At 41.9% G+C, this 21,291-nt stretch overlaps 1 protein-coding gene across 6 annotated transcripts in view; it reads left to right on the top strand.

The window, feature by feature from the left end:
* Positions 1–12: 12 nt before the first annotated feature.
* Positions 13–21,291, top strand: part of LOC139631725 (latent-transforming growth factor beta-binding protein 4) — a 67,711-nt gene continuing 46,432 nt past the window's right edge. For 5 of the 6 annotated variants that reach the window (XM_071496207.1, XM_071496205.1, XM_071496204.1 and 2 more), the window contains exons 1-3: positions 13–731; positions 5,558–5,799; positions 12,288–12,497. In XM_071496207.1, the coding sequence (XP_071352308.1) occupies positions 25–731; positions 5,558–5,799; positions 12,288–12,497 (1,159 nt within the window). In that variant the 5' untranslated portion in view covers positions 13–24. Of the gene's footprint in view, positions 732–5,557; positions 5,800–11,975; positions 12,498–21,291 lie in introns of those variants that run through there. The other variant, XM_071496208.1, reaches the window with a different exon arrangement.

Here is a 21,291-nt window from a genome sequence, read left to right as displayed (position 1 = left end):
TCTGTGAAAAGTGAAGAGGTGAAGATGAAGACCACCACTGAGGAAGCACAAACTAAACCTGGATCTAAACCTGGATCTAAACCCGAGTTCAACAACCTCCAGCACTGGACTGGAGATGCTGAGGACACAGAGGACGGAACAGAAACTACAGGAAAAACTCTGAACCTGAATTCTGATCCAGAGCCTGAGGCCGAGGAAACAGAGACAAGACTCAGTTCCTCTAAAATCTCTAATGTGGAGTCCACCACAGAGACTGAGACACAAGACAGAGTAGATCCAGGGACTTGGACTGAAAACCAGAATCAAGAGTCTCTGTCAGGGTCTGAGACGAAAGAAAGCTCTATGACAGAAGACAAGAGTGTAATACATCAGTCTGACTCAGCAGAAAGATTAACAACCTACACAGTCCCAAACCTGGAGTCCAGCCTGAGGCCTGAAGCAGAGACAGGGGGATCTCTGGAGTCCAAGTCTGGGTCTGGGTCTGGGTCTGAAGTACAAGTAGAAGACAGGCATTATGTAAAAACTAGTTTAAAGTCAGAAGGAAGTGAAGGGAGCTTGAAAACCTCACAGGTAGAGTTTGATTCAGGGTCTAAAGTAGAGAACCAGAGTCCAGCGAGCTCTAAGATCCCAGACCTGGAGTCTAATCCAGGTCTGAGGGGGGAGAGACCTGCAGAGACGAGGAGGGAGGAGAAGAAGGTGAAGACTGGAGGAGCAAAGAAGCAGACGCTGAGGTAAGATTACTCCTCTCTCCTCACTCTAGTGCTGGTAAACCATTAGGCATACAGGGCAACTGCCAAAGGGGTTCCAGACCCCCAGGAGCCACAAAAGCCCCAGGTTTACTTTGTATCAGTGACTAATTTGCTATAAATGTGTACCACTGAAGTTACATCTTTCCACTCAGTCTCTGTCCTCTCTCTCCTCCTCCTCCTCCTCCTCTTCAATCCTCTTTCCTCTCTCCTCCTCCTCACTCCTCTCTCCTCCCCCTCCTCAATCCTCTCTCCTCTCTCCTCTCTTGTCCTCCTCTCTCCTCCTCCTCTTCCTCTCCTCTCTCCTCTCTCCTCCTCTCTCCTCCTCCTCCTCCTTGTCCTCTGTGAGAACAGTTTGTGTTTGACTTCAGACCACAGAGTAGGTGTAGTTCTGTGTTCAGGCAGCAGGTGGAGCTCTTCGCCTGATGCTACAGTAAACACTGGACCACACGCTGCAGACGACCTCAACACTTCAACATCATATTCACTTTGCTCTGTAGATAAGTTCACAAAACATTTAGGATAAAAAACCAACGTTTATATGTATTTATAATAAAAGATATGATACTCTTTTTATTAAAACTGTTCTAAATATGTTACTTTCTAATGATGAAATATTGATCAATGTATGGATCAATGATCTGATCAAAGTAATCAGAGGTTTAGTTTTTGTTTCCAGTTCTGCTCACAGTCTCCTCTTGTTATTCTGAGCTGCAGTGATGAAGAGGAGAGTCACAGCTTCATCACTGTCAGGATCCTGTGGATGAAAGAATCTGTGTTCGATTGCTGAAGCTCTTATAGCTCTGATGTCGTTATTTCGTGATAAACTCTGCTCTGTTTGTCTGAAGCTCTGTTTTAAAACCAGAGTGGACACATGGAAAGACTTGGAAACAAACCCACTGATTTATATAAATATCTACTGATCTTTGTTATTTATCAGTTTATTCTGAACTCTTTTGTCCCTGTCAGGATCCAGTAGACATGATGATGACATGATTTTTTCTAGGTATCCGATTGGTCAGTAGTTTGGTTGTTGGAAGGTTTTAGGAGTTCAGCCTGTTAAACCTGAAGTTACCTCGATAACCTCAGATCCTGTTTCATGGTTCAGGCCTCAGAAATGTGATGAAATCAACAGCTGGGGTATAAACCATGTCTGAGAGCTACACCTGGACTGTCAGGAACAAGAACGAAGCATCTTTCAAAATACTGTTAAATACTAGTAAAATGACATTACATAAAGATTCAGCAAAAAACGTCCAGTGAATAAAATAGAATAAAATACAGAAAATACAATCACACATGATAAAAGCAATAAAATAACTGGAAAAGTAAAACCTGACATTAATAAAAGTAAACTTTAAATTAGGCAGGGAGTTCTGGTCTCTGGCAGGTCTCCTGTAGACCTGAACCAGGACTTAGAAACAACCAGCAGAGTCCTGTCTGTGGATCTGAGGCTATTTTCTTTCACATAACATAACTGGGAGCTAAACCCTGAAGAACTTTAGATGTGATCAGTAAAATCCTGAACTTTAAAAGTGACCAGTGAGGAGATCTGGAACAGGAGCGACATGATCTGGTTGTTCTGGTGTTTGTTAAAGCAGAGCAGCTGAAGATGTGAGGCAGTGGTTCAGCTTTAAACTCTGGATGTAGTGAATGTTTGACCTTCAGCCTGAGAGAAAGGTCAACACGTCTCCTCCTGGGCTCCGAGACAACATGTGAGGAGTTCGACCTGTGTCAGTGTGAGAAACCAGAAACCAGTCTCCTCAGTGTTAACAATCAACACAGCCCAGAGTCAGAGGTTAGAGGTCAAAGGTCATGGAGGGCAGGGGTCATAGCCAGGGTCAGGACAGACTGTGGGAAGACTTGATTCAGACCACACAGTGACACATCTGGAGGGATTGTGGGGAATGTAGTTGCTTTGAACAGGCTGCAGTATCTGGTGTGAATATCCGGAGTAAATATCCACATCTGATGATGTTTGAAAAACACTGGTGGTTCAACAACACCTGCTGCTGTTGACTCCTCCAAACATCTGGATCCAGACTATTCTGTCTGATTTTTAACACATTTCTCTAGTTGTGTCTCTTGTTTCTAAACCAAACAAAGATAGTATAGTTAGAAACATCTTCTGTCTTCCTGCACAGTTTTGTCACTTCCAGCTACCTGTGGTAAATCTGCAGTTGCACTGGTTTGAGTTTGTTTTTCATTCAGGTGGTCAGAAGAATCTTTGAGAGTCTGCTACTTTATCTCTGTAATTACTCAGGGGAAGAAAATGTGATGGGAAGTCATGGGCACTTGTTTAAAATCCTGTTACTAGCAAATAGAAAAACACTAAGAGGAACTGATGGAAGGTGTTTGAAGACGTTGTACTGCAGGGATGATGGAAAGATGTGAATAGATCCGAAACTCGCATCATCCAGTGTTTTATCTGAAGTGTTGATCTCCATCAGAAGATATATTTATGATTTAAGAACCAAAAACCATCTCAGTGTAGTTTTACATCTCCTCTCTCAGGCTTCTCTCTGGAGCTTTAATAACAACAGGTCAGTCAGCCAATCAGAGGAGAGGATCTGAGCCTCTCCTTTGATTGGTTGACTGTTTTCTGAGTGATCCAATAAAAATATAGCAGATTTCAGGTAAACGCTCAGAGAAGCCAAATCCTTCAAGGTTGGGTGGTGGGTCCAGGTGGGCGGGGCTTGGGGCGTGGCTGAGGGCGGTGACTGTTTTGTTGTGACATCACAAAGTTGCAGAAGTCCTGACTGGTTTTAAGGCTCAGTTTCTGAATACAGGCTGTGTGCATTTCTCTGTGGACTGAGGCTTTGATACTTTCACCATATTAATATAGAACCTAGACCTGCTTTATAATCACAAACACATGGACATCTACCTTTAGACTATATGGAGCTTTAATGTTGCAAATCTTTTGCCAATAAAGATTAAAGTGAAAAGGGCTGCCCCTACCTGTGATGGTCAGTCCCTGCCCTCCACTGCAGGTAGAAACACTTGTCGTGTTGTTTCCAGTGTCACTGTAGTCCAGCTATGGCTCCAGATTTTCAGATTTTAGGAAGTAAATAAAGAAAATAAAGAGCTGAAGAAAAAGTCCAGAATGAAATGATACAAATCATTGTGACAATTTACAGCCAGTGATTCAAAGGTGCTTTATCTTTAAATCCAGAGACTCAGTTTACTTTTTCTGCAACACCACTATAAAATCTGCTGTAAATTTATGCTTAAAGTTAATTAATATCCAACACATAAAATGAAGAACGTGCTGCTCATGAAGAACAACAAACGTTTAACTGTTAATATCCTTCAGTCCACTCACTGTCTTAAACCAGCTCAGCTTCTCATGGGCTCTGAGTTTATCTGCTCTGTCCAGCTTGGCTTTGAGTAACTTGTAAAAATCAAGCTTCTCTTAACAAACCAGCAGCTGTGATGTTTGAGTTCAGGAAAGTCAAATAAACTTGGTGAAGCTCCGTCAGACTGCAGGGCGTCTGAGTGTGTACTGTAGTTATCAGCTGTGGATTAATCTGTGTTGTTTGTTCACAGAGCTGCAGCAGGTCTGGACTCTCTCTCCTCACACTGCTGAAGGCCAGTTTGACTCGAGCTTTCAGACAGGAACACAGACACTGATCCTCTCCCACGTAGCTCTCTCCATTGGAGAGAACAGAACATTCCCACCAACTTTCTGTCAGTTAATGTGGTCAAATGATGACAAACAGCCAAATGTGTTGTTGTGAACTTTAGTATTTTAGCTCACATTTCTCCAAAACCCTGTTTCCCTTTATATGTCAATGAACCGTTGACCTTTCCGCTCTGACACAGCAAACATTCATCTGACAGTGCTGACAGTGTAGATTCACTGTCAGAATTCACAGCATTTTTTAAACTTTTGGATAAAAATACAGTTAAAACACTTGCAGATAATTTTCTATCTATTTTGTAATTGATTAAGTGACTAATGGTTGCAGCTCTAATCACTCCAGCTGGCTGCTCTGGCTGCGTAGGTTCAGGTTGTAATCTTATTTATTTATTTTTTCTTTTTTTGGCCTTTTCATGCCTTTATTGGATAGGGCAGTTGAGAGAGACAGGAAATGGGGAGGCAGAGAGAGGGGGGAATGACACGCAGGATAGGGCCGTCCGGCGCGGATTCGAACCGGGGCCGCCTGCAGTGAGGACTATAGCCTCAACACATGGGGCAGGTGCTCTACCCACTGAGCTAAACACCGCCCCCAGGTTGTAATTTTAAGGGGATCAGTGAAGGGGAATCACATTACAGCTACTGCAACACATCCACAGCACCAGAGACACACACACACACACACAGCAGCAGCTGTAGCCACGTCCACAGCTTCACAGAGCAGCTGCAGCTGATCACAGCCAGTGGCAGTGAACGCATCGTGTAAGGTGTCGCATCATTTCTCCTTCCTGTGGTCTCTGCAGTGTCTTCCTGACCTGGCAGTGTGTTACAGCCGCACTGGACCCACAAACTCTGATGTCTTATTTTCACAGCCAACTTGTTTTAAAGTAACAGCGCTTCAATATTTACTCTTTACACCTTTTTAGTGTAAAAATATATTTTTATGTAAATTGGGATAAATGTTCAGAGTGTCCTTTAATGGATACACAGATTTCACTGGCATCTGGTGTAAAGTCATGGAAACCTGTCACACCCCCCAGAACAAACAGCATTTCAGCCTCATGGAGCCACCAGCCTCTGTCTGAGAGTTTCATCAGTGTGTTTACATTGTGTATACAATGCATTTCTGTGTGTATTTTGTGTTGATGATGTGTTTCTGTGTATGTGACAGTCTGCGGGAGGCCCAGGCTGTGCTGCTGAGGAAGACTCTGTCACGGGGAGGAAGAGGAGACAAGATGGCCTACCTGTTACTGAAGCACATTGAGAAGGGGAGGAAGAAAGTTTGCACTGTGACCTCCTCTTCCAACTCCTCCTCATCATCAACATCATCCTCATCATCCTCAGTAAAAACCAGTGTGAAGAGTTTCCACACTCAGAAGGGCCAGTACACTGTCCACGTCAGCACACCCACAGGTCAGTCAGTGAACTCACACATTCACTGTTTTAAACTAAATATCAGCATCACTCTGATTTGTAAAGTGGGGTTTTTAAGATGTAATTAATGGCTTTATTAATGGTTAATAAATCAGATACTAATGCTTTATACATCAGTAATAAGCCATTAAGAAGAACACGTTTTGGGTTGCTAGGTTGTGCAAAATGCGGTACAAATGTTCACTCAAGAATGAACTAATTAGAATTTGGTGGTCAAAGGTGAAAGGTGAAGGTCACTGTGACCTCACAACACACATTTTTGGCCAACTCAAGAATAAATACTGAGATTACAATCTAACACAATTTAACACAAATGTCTAAAAGGATAAAATGAAGTTATGACATTTTATATCCAAAGGGTCAAAGGTCAACTTCACTGTGACAACATACTGTTTTGCAAAAACACCTCTGGCCATTATTCAATGCTGTAACTCAGGAAGGACAGATTGTGACCATATTTCCTGCAGTTCGGCTGGTTGATGGTAATTCTAGTTTCACCTATATTTATTTACGCTTTGGAAAATTAATTATGCAAAATGATCTGTTAGCAGTGCATCCATAGGTTAACTGCAAACAGGAACTGCTAACTATCACTGGATCACTGTGCTGCTGAAGAAAACATAAAAAAGTGATAATTCTCAGGCAGGTTCTGCAGCTATTAAGGAGTGTATTTTGTCTGTGATTTATAGATGTTTATTTATACATTAGAGATAATGACATCCTCAGAAAGTGTAAGTCACACTTAATCTAAAAAATTGCCTTTCATGTCTGAGGGCTTTAAAGTGGCATACCTTATTTTTGAAAATGTACATGCTAGCATTAGCATCCGTTGGCAAAATTACCCTTTTTGTTAGCTAACAGTTCAGTTCAGTTTAAACTACCGTATTTTCCGGACTATAAGGCGCACTTAAAAGCCTTTAATTTTCTCAAAAAACGACAGTGCGCCTTATAATCCGGAGCGCCTTATATATGGATTCATTCTGGTTGTGCTGACTGACCTCGAAGTGATTTTGTGTGGTACATGGCGCTCACGGCGCTCTGTCAAAATGTTTTAGTACGACTTTGGTAAAGTACAAAGCCGCACCGCTTGCAGCATTACGGCTACCGTAGTCAGGAGCGTCGCGGAGTAATACATACTGTGCTTCACCATAATATTACAGTGTGCGTGTATAAGGACCTATAAGGAGTGATTGTGAATACGCTAACGTTTGATTTAGTGGTATCAGACTGTGTTTTTTTACGTGTTACAACTGAACAAGGTTGGGAGTTATTGTGAATACGCTCATTAACGTTTGAATAATGTTGAGAGTTATTGTGAACGCGTTTAATAAAGTTTGACTGACTTATCTGACAGTTTTGTTTCGCTTAATGCGCCTTATAGTCCGGTGCGCTTTATATATGAAAAAAGTTCGAAAATAGACCATTCATTGACAGTGCGCCTTATAATCCAGTGCGCCCTATAGTGCGGAAAATACGGTAAATAAAAGTTCTCTGTGTGACTGATTCTACCCTATTAAACTGTCAAATTTGACAATGAGCTGAATGATTGTAATTTTTTATTTATTTTTTAATTCCTCCATGACCAAACCTCAGTGTGCCAGTGTGTATTTTTAGCCTCTTCGTGGTAATGTTTCTATCTGGCAGTGGTGGGTTGAACATATGAGCACAAACATAATCAAGCTGTGTCGTTTAGATGTGTTAACCTGAGCTGACAGTGTACTTAACACACATACCACAACACATGGGTCATTATTTTGTATAATAACCAGTGTGCAGCTGCCATGGTGGTGCTGAGAGATAAACTGAACACACAGGTCATGTCGGTCAGACATACAGTACATTGTTAGAATGGGTTTTTTTCCATCTTGGTCTAAAAACAAACTGACTGTGATTTAATGGAGCTGGAATGCCTTGTTTTTAGTGTGTGTGTGTGTCTGTCTGTCTGTGCATGCATGCGACAGATAAGGTGACTATAATACAGTCTCATAGTCCAGCCCTGATCACTCTGATTAGACCAATAAACAGTTCCTGTTATTGTCCAGCTATGCAGAGAGCTGACTGGAGAACAGTCCCCTTCAGTGTAATGGATGAAGTATCAGATGGACGGATTAATAGAATGAGGTGACGTCATGAAGTGTGCAGTTCAGGTCCAATCTTTATATTTGTTGTTGGATCCAAAAAAAGTCCTTATTTGGGGAAAAGTCTGCAGAGTGTGGTTGAGCTGTGGTGGCGTGTGCAGGTGGTAACAGCCATGATGTGACTGAGACACATCTCGGACCACTATAGATTTGGTCTAAACTGAGTTATAACATGTATCTGTATTTTCTGTTATCTGTTCTACTACAACAACAACAACACAGCTAAAAACCAAAATGCAGTGTGTGTAGTTTGTGTACTTCCTGCACTTGCCACACTTACGGCACCTTAGCTCAAACTAAAGCTGAAGAGTTTCCCTTTGTTGTTGTCTTATCTGTAAATGACAAACATCCATTTGGTTATTCAGTTTGTTGTTCCACGTGATTAAAAAAGACGACAGCCGAACTCCTTTTGAAGTTAACTGTCTCAGTAGCTGCCAGGTCAGTTTTTGACTCCAGTGAATTTCGTGGGATTTGGTTTTTAAACTGCCTTTAATCACATACTTGAATATATGTTATTGTAAATTCATGTATTATATGGATTTCAATATAAATATAACTAGTACTGGGACAGATTAAAATAAATAAATAAATAATGATGATAATAATAATAACAATACAGTTAACTTTATCTTCTTAAACTAGTTAAAATGGATAAGAAAGCTTCTGGTAGTTAGAGATTCTCTGAGAGTCATGTGACGATGATCCAGAGACAGAGAGCTGTGTCTGCAGCAACCTCTCTGTCTCACAGTCTGCAGACTGTCTTTACTTCAGTCACTGCTCTGTGCCTCTGTGCCAGCAGGGTAGCATCAGCAAAAATTGAATGTTAATAGATAATTAAGATAACAGGTACTTATTGCATGTCTAACAGCACTGTATTCCATTTTGAAATACCTGTTCAGAGTATTAGTGTCAGATTATAATTCAGAGTGAACAGTACAGCAGTAAATACAGCACTGACATGGTTCATTTTAGTGGCTTTACTGCCTTTGTTGAGTCTTAACATTTAGATTTTTTTTAAAAATTTTAATTCTTTTTTTGTTTGTTTGTTTTTTGTTTAAAAAAAATAAAGTTGCAAAGTGAGAGGAGTTGCTTATTTTCCCATTTCAGATTTATCTTTAAACGGAACATAGAAACTCAGGACTCTCTGTCTCTAAACGTCTAATTACTAGAATAATGAAAAACACAGCATCCGCTTGTTAATAAATTCATCTAGATATCGTCTCAGAATTTCACAGTCAACACATTTAAGATGCAGATTGTGAGATCAGTTTTCTCAGGAGTGCAACCTTTAGCTTAGTTTCTCTTTCTTCTTTTTTGTGTCTTGTACCTTTGACTTCTCTTTAAAGAAGCAGACACAGTAGATTTCTACTGAAAATTGAACCAGGAGAGTTTCATGTAACGAGGAAATGTAATGGGGAAAAATCTTTTTCCCACTGGAAGCAGTGTGTCTGAAGTGTCATCACACCTCTGCTCTGTTGCGTTGGGAGACTTCATGATCCTGGATCTCTGGTTAGTTGCAGGTGTGTAATGTTGTTTTAATAATGTGCTCACAGTGTTTCTACTTTGTTCATGTTTATTGTTGCTCTGCTTCATTGGCTCACTGTGTGTGTGTGTGTGTGTGTGTGTGTGTGTGTGCGTGTGTGTGTGTGTGTGTGTGTGTGTGTGTGTGTGTGTGTGTGTGTCAGGACATGAGCTCATAGACAAACAGCAGCAGAAACAACCAGCCTCTATTCCACCATAGCACCTCGGCCCTCTGCTCTGCTGAGGCCCCTGAGGAGGGGCCGAGGTCCCACAGGGAAACAGTCACACTGTTAGATTAGAATTTCTCCTGTTTAGCCTCAGTTTGTGTCTCCTGTGTGTTATCATTACATTTGCGTCACATTGTTTATCTGAGCAATAAATCCTCAGCAACTCTAGGAGGTTGTTTCACTTAATTTATTGCTGTTATAGTTGTGTCTGTTTTTAGGAGGCTCTTCTGTTTAACTGGATCAAAAATATTCCACTAAAGGATAAGAGGTTTTCAGACTCTGATGTTTAAACCATGATTGCTGCAATGTGATTAAAAACTCAAACTCTTTCTCTACACAGAAATGAAACACACACTTTTAGATTAAATGTGGCTGATACTTCCCAAAGATGTCAGCATGAACAAACATCAAGAAAACCCACTTAGAAGTCACAGACAAAAGGCTCTTCCTATAACTGCAGAACTTCATTCAGAATCCTGTTGTTTTTAAGCTTCCTTCAGTATCAGTGATCCAGTAACAGTTGTCTGTACATCATGATCCACTGCAGACAGGAGCTGATCACAGATCATTCTGCTTCATTTTTCAAACTGTGAACAAATAAAGGCTAAAAAGATGGCCCAAGTTGAAGCCCACAGCTTAACTCTGGAAATCAGTACCAACATAATGCTTGATTCACTATAATGTAACTCAAGTCAAGGCAACAAATTGTACATTTTGGAAAAACATTGAATGGTGACCTAAAGGATTCATTTTCTATTGGTTGACTAATCCTCGTCACTGCAGTTTCAAGTAAGAAAAACGAAACTTTGGTTAAGGTTGGTGTATGATGGTGGTCATGGTGAAAAGAAACCAGTGCAGACGAACAGTGAACAGAGGGACAGACAGAGAACACAGTCATAAACTCCAAACAACAAGTCAGAGTAAATATTTCTGTATTTTACGTTTTAGTCATAGACAGTAAATAAAGATGGGTGGAGCCTCTGTGACATCACCCACGGTTTCTGAAGCTCAGAGTGAGCTGCTGCACCATCACCGTTTTGGCGGTGTCTGACTCCACCCCCAACTCCTGGCTAATCCAAAAATGGGCATGTGGGTGCATATGCTCACCCACCTGTCACTCAAAGAGGCCATGCCCTCAATTCTCCATGACTTTAGTCCTTAATAAAATGTAAACAGGAGAGTTTTATAAATTTCAGCCCGTACAGTCGTCATGAAGGAGGAAATCAGCTCTAGAGACCAGAACAGTTTCTGTACCAGGCTGTAAACATGTTTCTTTCTGCTGTAAAGTTGAACATTTGAACATGGGAGTCTGTGGGGACTGACTCACTGCTGGAGCCAGACTCTAGTGGTCATTAGAGGAGCTGCAGCTTCTAGCTCCTCACTGTTGATGCTTCATGTTTCAGACCTGAAGGTTGATGCTTGTTTTGAGTATTAGTGCAGTAGTATTTGACATGTTGCAGTGTTACTGCAGTAAGACTGTAGTATTAGTATTTAACATGTTATAACTGTAGTTGGACTGAGCTGAAGCTGAACTTCTCTACACATCAGATCAGACTGTATCTTCCATCTGCAGCTCCATGTTTTTCTTACTTTCTGTTCGTAAAAGAATTACGGAGTAGCAGGCTGCTGAGGACACGTCGTCTTGTTTGAATAAACTTCACTGGAATTACACCAAACTGATCAGGGGCTGTGTGTTTCTGTTGAGCTCCACACTGTAGCTGATCAATCGATCAGCTACAGTGTCGAGGTAAGTGTTAAGTTAACACAACATACTTATTAATAAAAAAAAGAAGCGGCCCACAGCGTGTGTGCAGCTTCCCTCTGCAGGCAGCAGCTACTTTTAGCTTTAACATATTTTCTGAATTCAACCCCCTGAAACCCAAACCAGGGTTGCATCATCACCCTGACATCCTCTAATGTCCTGCAGCCTGTTATGAAACTGTGAGCAGAAAAAGATCATCTCTGTTCATACCAGAAAAAGGCCATTAAAAAAAAAAAAAGAAGAGCCGGAGGAGTGAAAGAGAGAGGGAGATTCACACACTAATTCTCTCTCTCGCTCTCTCTCTCTCTCTCTCCGTGTGGACTGATGGACCAGGTCCCTGCTAAACATTTAGTTTGGAGCCGAGCCCAGTCCTGCACACTGCTTTCAATTATCTCTCTCTCTCTCTCTCTCTCTCTCTCTCTCTCTCTCTCTCTCTCTCTCTCTCTCTCTCTCTCTCTCTCTCTCTCTCTCTCTCTCTCTCTGCTCAGGCACAGTTCTCTCAGTTCGCTCGCTCACACTCAGGAGTGTTTAGGGAAAAACAGAGATTGCAGAGAGAGGGGGAAGCGTGTGGTCGTTTTCTTCTTCCTTCCTTCCCTCCTTTTTTCCTGCGACACTCATTTTCACTCAACCACAGAGTAAGAGAGAGTGATAGGGGTGGGGGGCAGCGAGTGACGTAGAGTTAGAGTGGAGTGAGAGGGGAGAGGTTTGGGAGTTTGGACGATGCAACACACTCAGAAACTCTGACTACAGCACTCGACATGCTGCAGCCTCGACTCTGCTGTTTTCTGTCCGTCATCGTCTTCATCTCTCCACTGCCAGCTGATGGACAGACAGCCACAGGAGGAGGAGGAGGTGGGGGGGTGGAGAGGATCCAGGTGATGTTCACGCCAACCATCTGCAAGGTGCGCTGCAGCCAGGACCGATGTGTCAACTACTGCGAGAGAGGCAACATGACCACGCTGTACAGCAGCAACAGTGAGGGGGGAGGAGGAAGGAGAGACGGCCTCCAAGGACCAGGCTTCAGAGTCTGTAAGTGCAACTTTTAACATTTACTTTCACTCTCAACATCCACCGCCGCTTCCTGTGAAGAGTTCTCACTCACCTGATCTCAGTCCTGTGTCCAGAAACACTGATCCTCAGTCAGGACTGGGCGAGATGAGGATAATCAGGATCAGAAGCAGGTTTATTCACAAGGAGGTGACAAAGAATGGAAACTCTGAGTCTGAAAAAAAAACCTCAGTTGTATCCTATTAAATCCTGATAGCAGATTTTATTGTATACAAACACTTCAGATACTCTGAACATGGTTTGCACACACACACTCACACACACACACACACACACACGTGTAACAGACTGTAAAATTCTCACAAAATGTTACTTTAAAGGCCCATATTTTAACTTCTCCTGTGTTTCATCTGAAGTGTTGATCTCCATCAGAAGACATTTTTGTGGTTTTGAGAACTAAAAACCATCTCAGTGTAGTTTTACATCTCCTCTCTCAGGCTTCTCTCTGGAGCTCTAGTAACAACAGGTCAACTGTTTTCTGAATTATCCAATAAAAGTATAGCAGATTTCAGGAAAACACTCAGAAACCAAATCCTGTAAGGTTGGATGGTAGGTCCAGGTGGGCGGGGCTTGGGGCTTGGCTGAGAGCAGTGACTGTTTTGTTGTGACATCACAAAGTTCAAGAAGTCCTGACGGCTCATTTTAAGGCTCAGTTTCTGAATACAACAACCATTTAATTACAACCAGAGGATCTGCTCAAAGCGGTAAAATGAATCTGCAGGAATGTTCCACCTACAGGTGAAGCTACACACCACAGGTGTGGTGTAACTCCCCAACACAGATGCCTGACACCCAGTTTCCAACAAATTGCAAACTGGCGCTGTTAGTTCGACCGAGCCTCCCTCCTGTGTCATCAAAAAATCATAAAAATGCCAAACTGCTGGAACCCAGAGTGTTGGAGCTGAAAACACTGGGAGATCAACCGCTGCAGTAAATATCTGATCTCAACATATGAGGTTACATGTGTAACGTGTGAAGCTGCTCCAGCTGCGTCATGTGACCTGCAGCTCTTTGATGGTTGGCAGTTCAGAGTCTGAAACGGAGCCAGGGAATAGTTGTGTAGTCTGAACTGATTCCAGGTCAGTGTTTGTTAAATCATTCCTGCTGGCAGCAGGTCTGGACTGTCACAGGTCTGAACTGCGCTCAGACTCGACAGAGAAGAAAACACTGATGTGGAGTTCTTTGGTTTAAAGTTCTTTAATTTCCTGCTGACAGTTTTTCAAATCATCCCTCACATTTCTTCCCAGCAGCCCTTGGTTTCAGGTATTTTTATGCAGATCAGCCTGAATCAGGTAATGATCCATCCCATATTATTTCTGTCTGAGTAGCAGGGAACCATCAGAAAAGTCCAATTATAGTTGCTTCAACTTCCAACATCTGATGGTTAGATGGCAAAAAGCTTTGGAGACTCAGTGTTTTCACTTTGTTTTTCAGTCTTTGAAAGACTCCCTGCTCCACACCATCATAACATCACAGCTGTGACAATAACATAAAGTTGACCGGAGCTGGACTCACAGCTGACGCCAGGTGTTAACACCAGGTACCTGCTGGTTTTGATTTGTGGCTCAGTGTTGGATTTCTACCCAGAGACTGATGGAGCCAGAGTCACACCCATGAACCAGGCCTCAGGTCAGTTTAGATGCTGAATGATGACTCTGAACCTATGTCCATACTAAGACAGAAACAATCTCCGTCCATACATGGCTGAAAACAAAAATCACATGACCATTCACCCACACTGAGGATGCGCGTGCTGGTGTAGACAGGAAGCAGATTGTCTATTCTGCACTTGGTTTTTGCAGTTGCAGAAAATGCTCCAAATGAGGAGCAGCAACAGTGAAAAGTGAGACCAGAGATTTCTTTGCTTGGGCCAACAGTGAGGTGGAAGTGTCACTGAAAGTCAATGTGGCAAAAAACATTGACTGGGAGTCGTTTGCCTCCTGAAAAGGGTCACTTGAAAGGAGTAAGACGAATCAGGGAAGGATACATTCTGACTGATGAGACCCAATCAGGAGGTGAGGCAGGTATCGCCGCCATTGTTTTCTAAAGATTCCGTTTCTGCCCTTCCAGACTAAAACGCAACCCAAACTAAAACAAGACAAGCAGCGTTTCCAAAAGTCTCCTTTTTACGGGCTTGAAAACTCTGGAGTAGAGTGGACGCAAGGTGTAAACATAGCAAAAGTTTTGAATGTGTCTCAGTTTGTTCATAAATAAACCTGATGGGAAATCTGCACTCACCAGCCACTTTATTAGGTACACCCGTACAACTGCTTGTTAACGCAAATATCTAATCAGCTAATCACATGGCAGCAACTCATTGCATTGAGGCATGTAGACATGGTCAAGACAACCTGCTGAAGTTCAAATCGAGCATCAGAACGGGGAAGAAAAGTGATTTAAGTGACTTTGAACGTAGCATGGTTGTTGGTGCCAGATGGGCTGGTCTGAGTATTTCACAAACTGCTGATCTACTGAGATTTTCCTGCACAACCATCTCTGGGGTTTACAGAGAATGGTCCAAGAAGGAGAAAATATCCAGTGAGCAGCAGTTCTCTGGGTGAAAAAGCCTTGTTGATGTCAGAGGAGAATGGCCAGACTGCTTCAAGCTGATAGGAAGGCAACAGTCAATCAAATAACCACTGGTTACAACCAGAAGAGCATCTCTGAATAAACAACATGTCGAACCTTGAAGCAGATGGGCTACAGCAGCAGAAGACCACACTAGGTGTCACTCCTGTCAGCTAAGAACAAGAAACTGAGGCTACAGTTCACACGAGCTCATCAGAACTGGACAATAGAAGATTGGAAGAACGTTGCCTGGTCTGAGGAGTCTTGATTTCTGCTGCGACATTCAGATGGTAGGGTCAGAGGTCAACAACATGAAAGCATGGATCCATCCTGCCTAGTATCAACAGCTCAGGCTGGTGGTAGTGGTTTAATGGTGTGTGTGTGGGGGGGGGGGGGGGGGGGGGTGTATTTTCTTGGCACACTTTGGGCCCCTTAGTACCAACTGAGCATTGTTTAAACTCCACACCCTCCCTGAGTATTGTTGCTGACCATGTCCATCCCTTTATGACCACAGTGAACCATCTTCTGATGCTGCTTCCAGCAGGATAACGCGCCATGTCACAAAGCTCACATCATCTCAAACTGGTTTCTTGAATGTGAAAATGAGTTCACTGTACTCACATGGCCTCCACAGTCTCCAGATCTCAGTCCAATAGAGAACCTTTGGGATGTGGTGGGAGATTCATATCATTGATGTGCAGCCGACAAATCTGCAGCAACTGTCTGATGCTGTAATGTCAACATGGACCAAAATCTCTGAGGAATGATTCCAGCACCTTGTTGAATCTATGACATGAAGAATTAAGGCAGTTCTGAAGGTAAACGGGGTCCAACCTGGTACTAGCAAGGTGTACCTAATAAAGTGGCCGGTGAATGTAGGCTGTGGGGTGATTTTGTTGTAGTGGTCACTCTCTGGATGCATCACTGGAAAAGGACCAGGTGTAAAATGATGAATACATTTTTCTGAGTGTCAGAAAACAACGATCTGACTCTTTAGAGAAGAAGTGTGTCAGTAAATTGTGTCATGTTCATGTTACTTGGACAGAGAAACATCCTGAAACCTCAATGTTGCAGTTTGCACCAAAAACCACACAAGGATGTCATTATCTTTATCTCCCTCACAAATAAACTTTAATTATAACCATAAATCCTCTTAGAAACCAGAGGAAAAAGAGGCAGCAGAACTCCATTCAGAATCCTGGTGTTTTTAGCTTTCCTTCAGTATCACAGCAATCCATTGATGTCGTCTGAACATCAGTACACGCTGCAGACAGGAGCTGATCACAGCTGATTCAGCTGCTGTTCATGAGACAGACATGAGATTGACTAAATGTAAAAAGAAACATAAACCAGAAGAACAGGGCTCAGATTATAGCACCGCAGTACTACTCACTGAATCCATAGCAACACTACTGTATACTTTCTGTTTACATTCCCCCAGGCATCATGGGAACTGTATTTCCAAAGCTTAAAGCATCATTATTCCCTGATTAGAAAGAAGATAAATAATAATAGAATGAGAAGAGCAACAAAATCCATAATTAACCTTTGTTGAAAACCTGTAGACATACAGACAAAAAAGTCACCTTTTTAAAATACATAAATCTGGAGTAAACAGTATGTAATACTGTACTCACATGAGAGCTGATGGCATTTCAGTGTAGTCCAACTTGACATATGTAGCATGCCTACAGTCTGCCAAGAGCCTGTAAATTAAATACAGAGAAAAAGAAAAAACAGTCCAGGGTTAAAAAAAATGAGGTCATCCCTTTGTTCTCTCTTCTTCTTTAATACTTTAATGGGCCCACATAACAGTAGTAGGTGGAAGGTGGTAGTAGGTGGAAGTGGACATTAATGCAGATTTTCTGGATATTTGTGAAATAATTTGTATGGAAAGTTGGACAGAGAGGGAGAGAGAGAGAGGAACAAGAGGGGGCCAGAGGGGGCCAGAGGGGGGAGAAACACCAGTGACATATGGCTTTCATTTATCATTAACTTAACCCCCACACACACACTGCTGGGGGTGACATCATGGGGTCAAAAGGTCAATCCCCTTGTCCAAACAGCTGGTCCTTCATCACTGCTTTTCTTTCTCTGAATTAACTTTATCAGCACAAATGTAACAGCACAACCCGTCATACCCTCACCTGCTGTGTGTGTGTGTTTTGTGTTTGTGTTTGTGTTTGTGTGTGAGAGAGAGAGAGGCTCTGAAATGTCTGAACTGCTCCAAATGTTTGTACCTGAACCCAGAAACAGTCGGAGGAGGGATGGATGTCGACACAGTCTGTCTGTCTGTCCTCTGTTTGACTGGAAATTCCAATAATTTCTGTTCAGTTTCCACCATGAAATGACTCAGTGATGATCACACTTTAACAGGACATCTGAACCTCTTCCTCTAACCATCTCTCTTTTTTGGTTTCTCCTGTTCTTTTCCTTTTTGCTCCTCATTCTTTCCATCATGACCTCCATCTCCGCTTTGCTTTCTATCCACGACTCTCTATCATTTTTCATCCTCTCTGCTTTTCCTTTTCCAACAGTAAACACTGACAAGAAAAATGCAGTATTTACTGTTCACTATGAGGCCATGAACATTGCAACAATGTGTGATGACTGATATCTGAACACATGGATTCAAACCAAATCCTGGCCTTTATCCAGTGAAATATCTCATCTCTAACTACTGAGGGGACTGTGATGAAACTTGGTTCAGAGATACGTGTTCCCCTCAGGATAAATTATAATACCTTTGGTGACCCACTAACTTTTCAGAGTCATTGCCACCAATTCTGCAGCTCTACTGAGATCATACTCTGAAGATACTAAGATTTTCAGCCACTTTCTAGCCCCACTGGTCCAAAGACCTGCTAAAATTGGGCTTTTGTGGGTAATGGAAAAGGGTACAATCAGTATTCACTCCAGAGTCAAATGACACTGCAGCACACACAGGAATTTGTTGGCTCCAGCTCTGATCCGCAGCGATGTGAACACCCAGGTGATGCTAATTTTAGCCCCTTTAACACATTTATACTCACTCATTTTGGAGTAAAGGGCATTTGAAGTCTCCAGTTTTGTTTCTGGGACACAGTGCCTGTCTGGTTCTGTCAAAGGATGAAACAATTGATTGATTAATCCATTAGTCAATTGACTGAACAAATTTTTAAGTATTTGTATGTTTCAGCAAGAGCAGTAAATGCAGTTTTTGATGTTTGATGTCTGTGATGTTTGGAAAGCATCAGAGGAAGACTGAAGATGGGTCCAGGCCTGAGCTGGTGTGGAGCCAGAGCACATAAACTCGTATCATCAGCAAAAAAATGGACATTGAGGCATTGATTAGGAATGATCATTTTATTGATGTATAATGTAAACAGCAGTGGACCAAGGATAGAACCCTGTGGCAAACTATTTGTGATTGACTGAGCGCTCCCAGCAACAACAGCTCTTCCCTCTGTGAGGGAAGAAGTGAGGCTTCATTGAGACCTTTAGGAGTCACATACATGTCCTTACTAAGATGGGTCCAATGCAATATATTCATATTTCTTGGGCTCTGAACAGAAGGTGATTTTGTGGACTGTGAGGTGGTCTTTTAATGACATCAGGACTCCACCTCCCTTACTTCTCCTGTCACATCTAAAAACATTGTGTCCATTTATAGGAATGTTATCATTTGGCATCTTTGGGGGAAGTCATATTTCCATTAAAACCAGGACATGTAGGAAGGTTTCAGGTATAGTGGATATAGTCCAATTTTTGGGAGCATGTTTCTGATTTTGAAATGTCCAATGTCCAGCATGTAGCAGCAAAGTGTGGACAAGCGGGCGTAATAGGCACAGAAAGATAAATCCAAGGTGGCACAGTATGGTGGACTCCTATGTCTAGTAAGACAGTCAGATTTATAGGTGACAGTTGTGTAAACAACTGTGGGACTGACAGAATAATGTGTAGTGGCGGAATTAATAGTCGATAGCAGGTCCTGGCTGCTCATATGCAACTGAGCAGAAGTAAGGGGAACAAAATTGGTACATAGCCAGTGTTAGCATTAACAGCTGTTTACTTACCAGTGTAGAGGAAACGTTGTGAGTTCAGAATCAAAGATTTTTTTGGCATGTCTGCTTTGTTTTATAGTGATAGTAGAGACAGACAGGAACGTCAGGGGAGAGAGAGACAGAATGGCATGCAGCCAAGTGCTCGGACTGAAACCCTGGCTGCTGCAGTTAAGGATATGATGATCCTTAGCACATGGTGAACCACCAGGGCGCTCCATAGCTGAAGCTCTTCGTAAGACTGATGGGTAACCGGTTGTTAAGGCTAATGTTGGCTATCTAGCCATAGAAAAACTTAGGAATAGCTCCTTTTAAGAGACTTCTAACTTCAAATCCAAAAGTCCGATGACAAAAATATTTTACCTTATTGAAACATGTAGCATTTAGCAGCTGAAGAGCCAGATGTTTCCTTCAGGGGCTGGTGGAGACCAAAACCAGAGCTAAAAGATGCAACACTGGACCGAGATTCATCTGGTGACACAAACACCACAACACGAGTCATCATTTTTCTCTGTAACTGCAGGATGTGGAAATAAAGAAGTGTTTGATCATATTAAACAAACTTCTTTACTAACTGATAATATGTCAGATGTTGAGTTGTGAATCACAGTGTTCCTCTAATCAGACCTCCGCTGTCCGAGCAGAATTCATTACTTCACTTTTTATCAATTCATTCCTGAGGGTTTGATGTGTTTCTTTCTGTTTATTCTCTGTCATATCACGTGTGTTTATATCATTTCATCTCTTTAATCTCTCCTTGTTTATGCCTGCGTGCTCCTTTCTCCCATCTCTCTGCTCTTTCTCTCTTTTGCCCCAGTTACCTCCAAAAAGCTCCTCCGAACTGATACAGTCCATCTGTGGGCGGTGTCCAGGATAGTAATTAGGTCACTGTGTTTACACCAAAACACACACATGTGCAACATCTGTGTGTGTGTGTGTGTGTGTGTGTGTGTGTGTGTGTGTGTGTGTGTGTGTGTGTGTGTGTGTGTGTGTGTGTGTGTGTGTGTGTGTGTGTGTGTGTGGCATGTTTCACCAGAAATACTTGTAGAATAAACAAACATTGCACACACACACTTGGACACACACAGGAACACAAAAACATCTTCGACACATTCAAACACTTGCAACAGGGATTCACACAAACACTCAGTGGTGGGGTATGTACTCAGAGCCTTTACTACCAGTAAAACAATATGAAAATCTCTAACCTGCATTTGATAGTTTATTTAAATGAACTGAAGCATATTCAGCTTCATGTAGATGAAGTATCAGCAGTTAAAGTACTGGTTCTGCAGTGAAATATTCCCTGTGGCTGATGTCTGATTATATTTAACATTATTAGGTCATTAAAACTAATGTAGGGATAAAGAAGAGATTTTTTTTTCTGACGTTTTTTTTTTTCTGATTTTTCTCAGTTTCCTTTTTTCTTATGAAACACTGGATTCTTTCAGGTCTTCAGGCTTGCTTTAAATGAAACAACCTTAAACAGAAAATAATCTCTACTCACAGCTCAGATCAGAACCTGTGATGAGGGGTCACAAATAAAAAAGGTTCAACCACAAAAGTAATTATTCTTGTGCTTTCTTCACAGTGCACTCACAGGACCCTAACAAACCAGGCCCTGTATCAAATCAGACAATAAACTAGAAATATGTACAGTAAACAAACATTTATACACTAATGAGACACATACACCTAAATTATGCTGAAGAAACTGGATAGAATTCCATATTACATCCAAAACAAACAACACTTATTACACCAAATTATACTCTAATTAGAAACCAAATAGGAGATCCTAATAAGGCATTAGAAATCAAACACAATGTCATATCAAATCCAAAACATACTGCAGTGAGACTGCAAATGATGCAGTAATAGACACCACATGTGTTACTGCCATTGTGGGCTTATAGCCTTTATAACAGTGAGAGCTCAGGGTACAATACATTTGTTTGGCCTTTATTTAACATAGAGGTTGTAGGTCGTGATATTTCAACTACTCTTATATGTCATAAACATTAGTCTGTGAAAGACATTAAAACTGAACTGTACAGTAACCTAAAGTGAAATGAGTGAAATCTGCATTTTTGGTTGTTTTTACAGTTGTACATTACTATAATTAACCACCTGGCACCTGGACTCAC

This window comes from Trachinotus anak, unplaced genomic scaffold (genome assembly GCF_046630095.1).
Source record: "Trachinotus anak isolate AG129_WGS33_773 ecotype Australia unplaced genomic scaffold, CSIRO_AGI_Tana_v1 ptg000014l, whole genome shotgun sequence".
In the NCBI taxonomy this organism is placed as follows: Eukaryota; Metazoa; Chordata; class Actinopteri; order Carangiformes; family Carangidae; genus Trachinotus; species Trachinotus anak.
The sequence above is the reverse complement of the archived record's forward strand: the minus strand, read 5'-3'. Positions and strand labels throughout refer to the sequence as shown.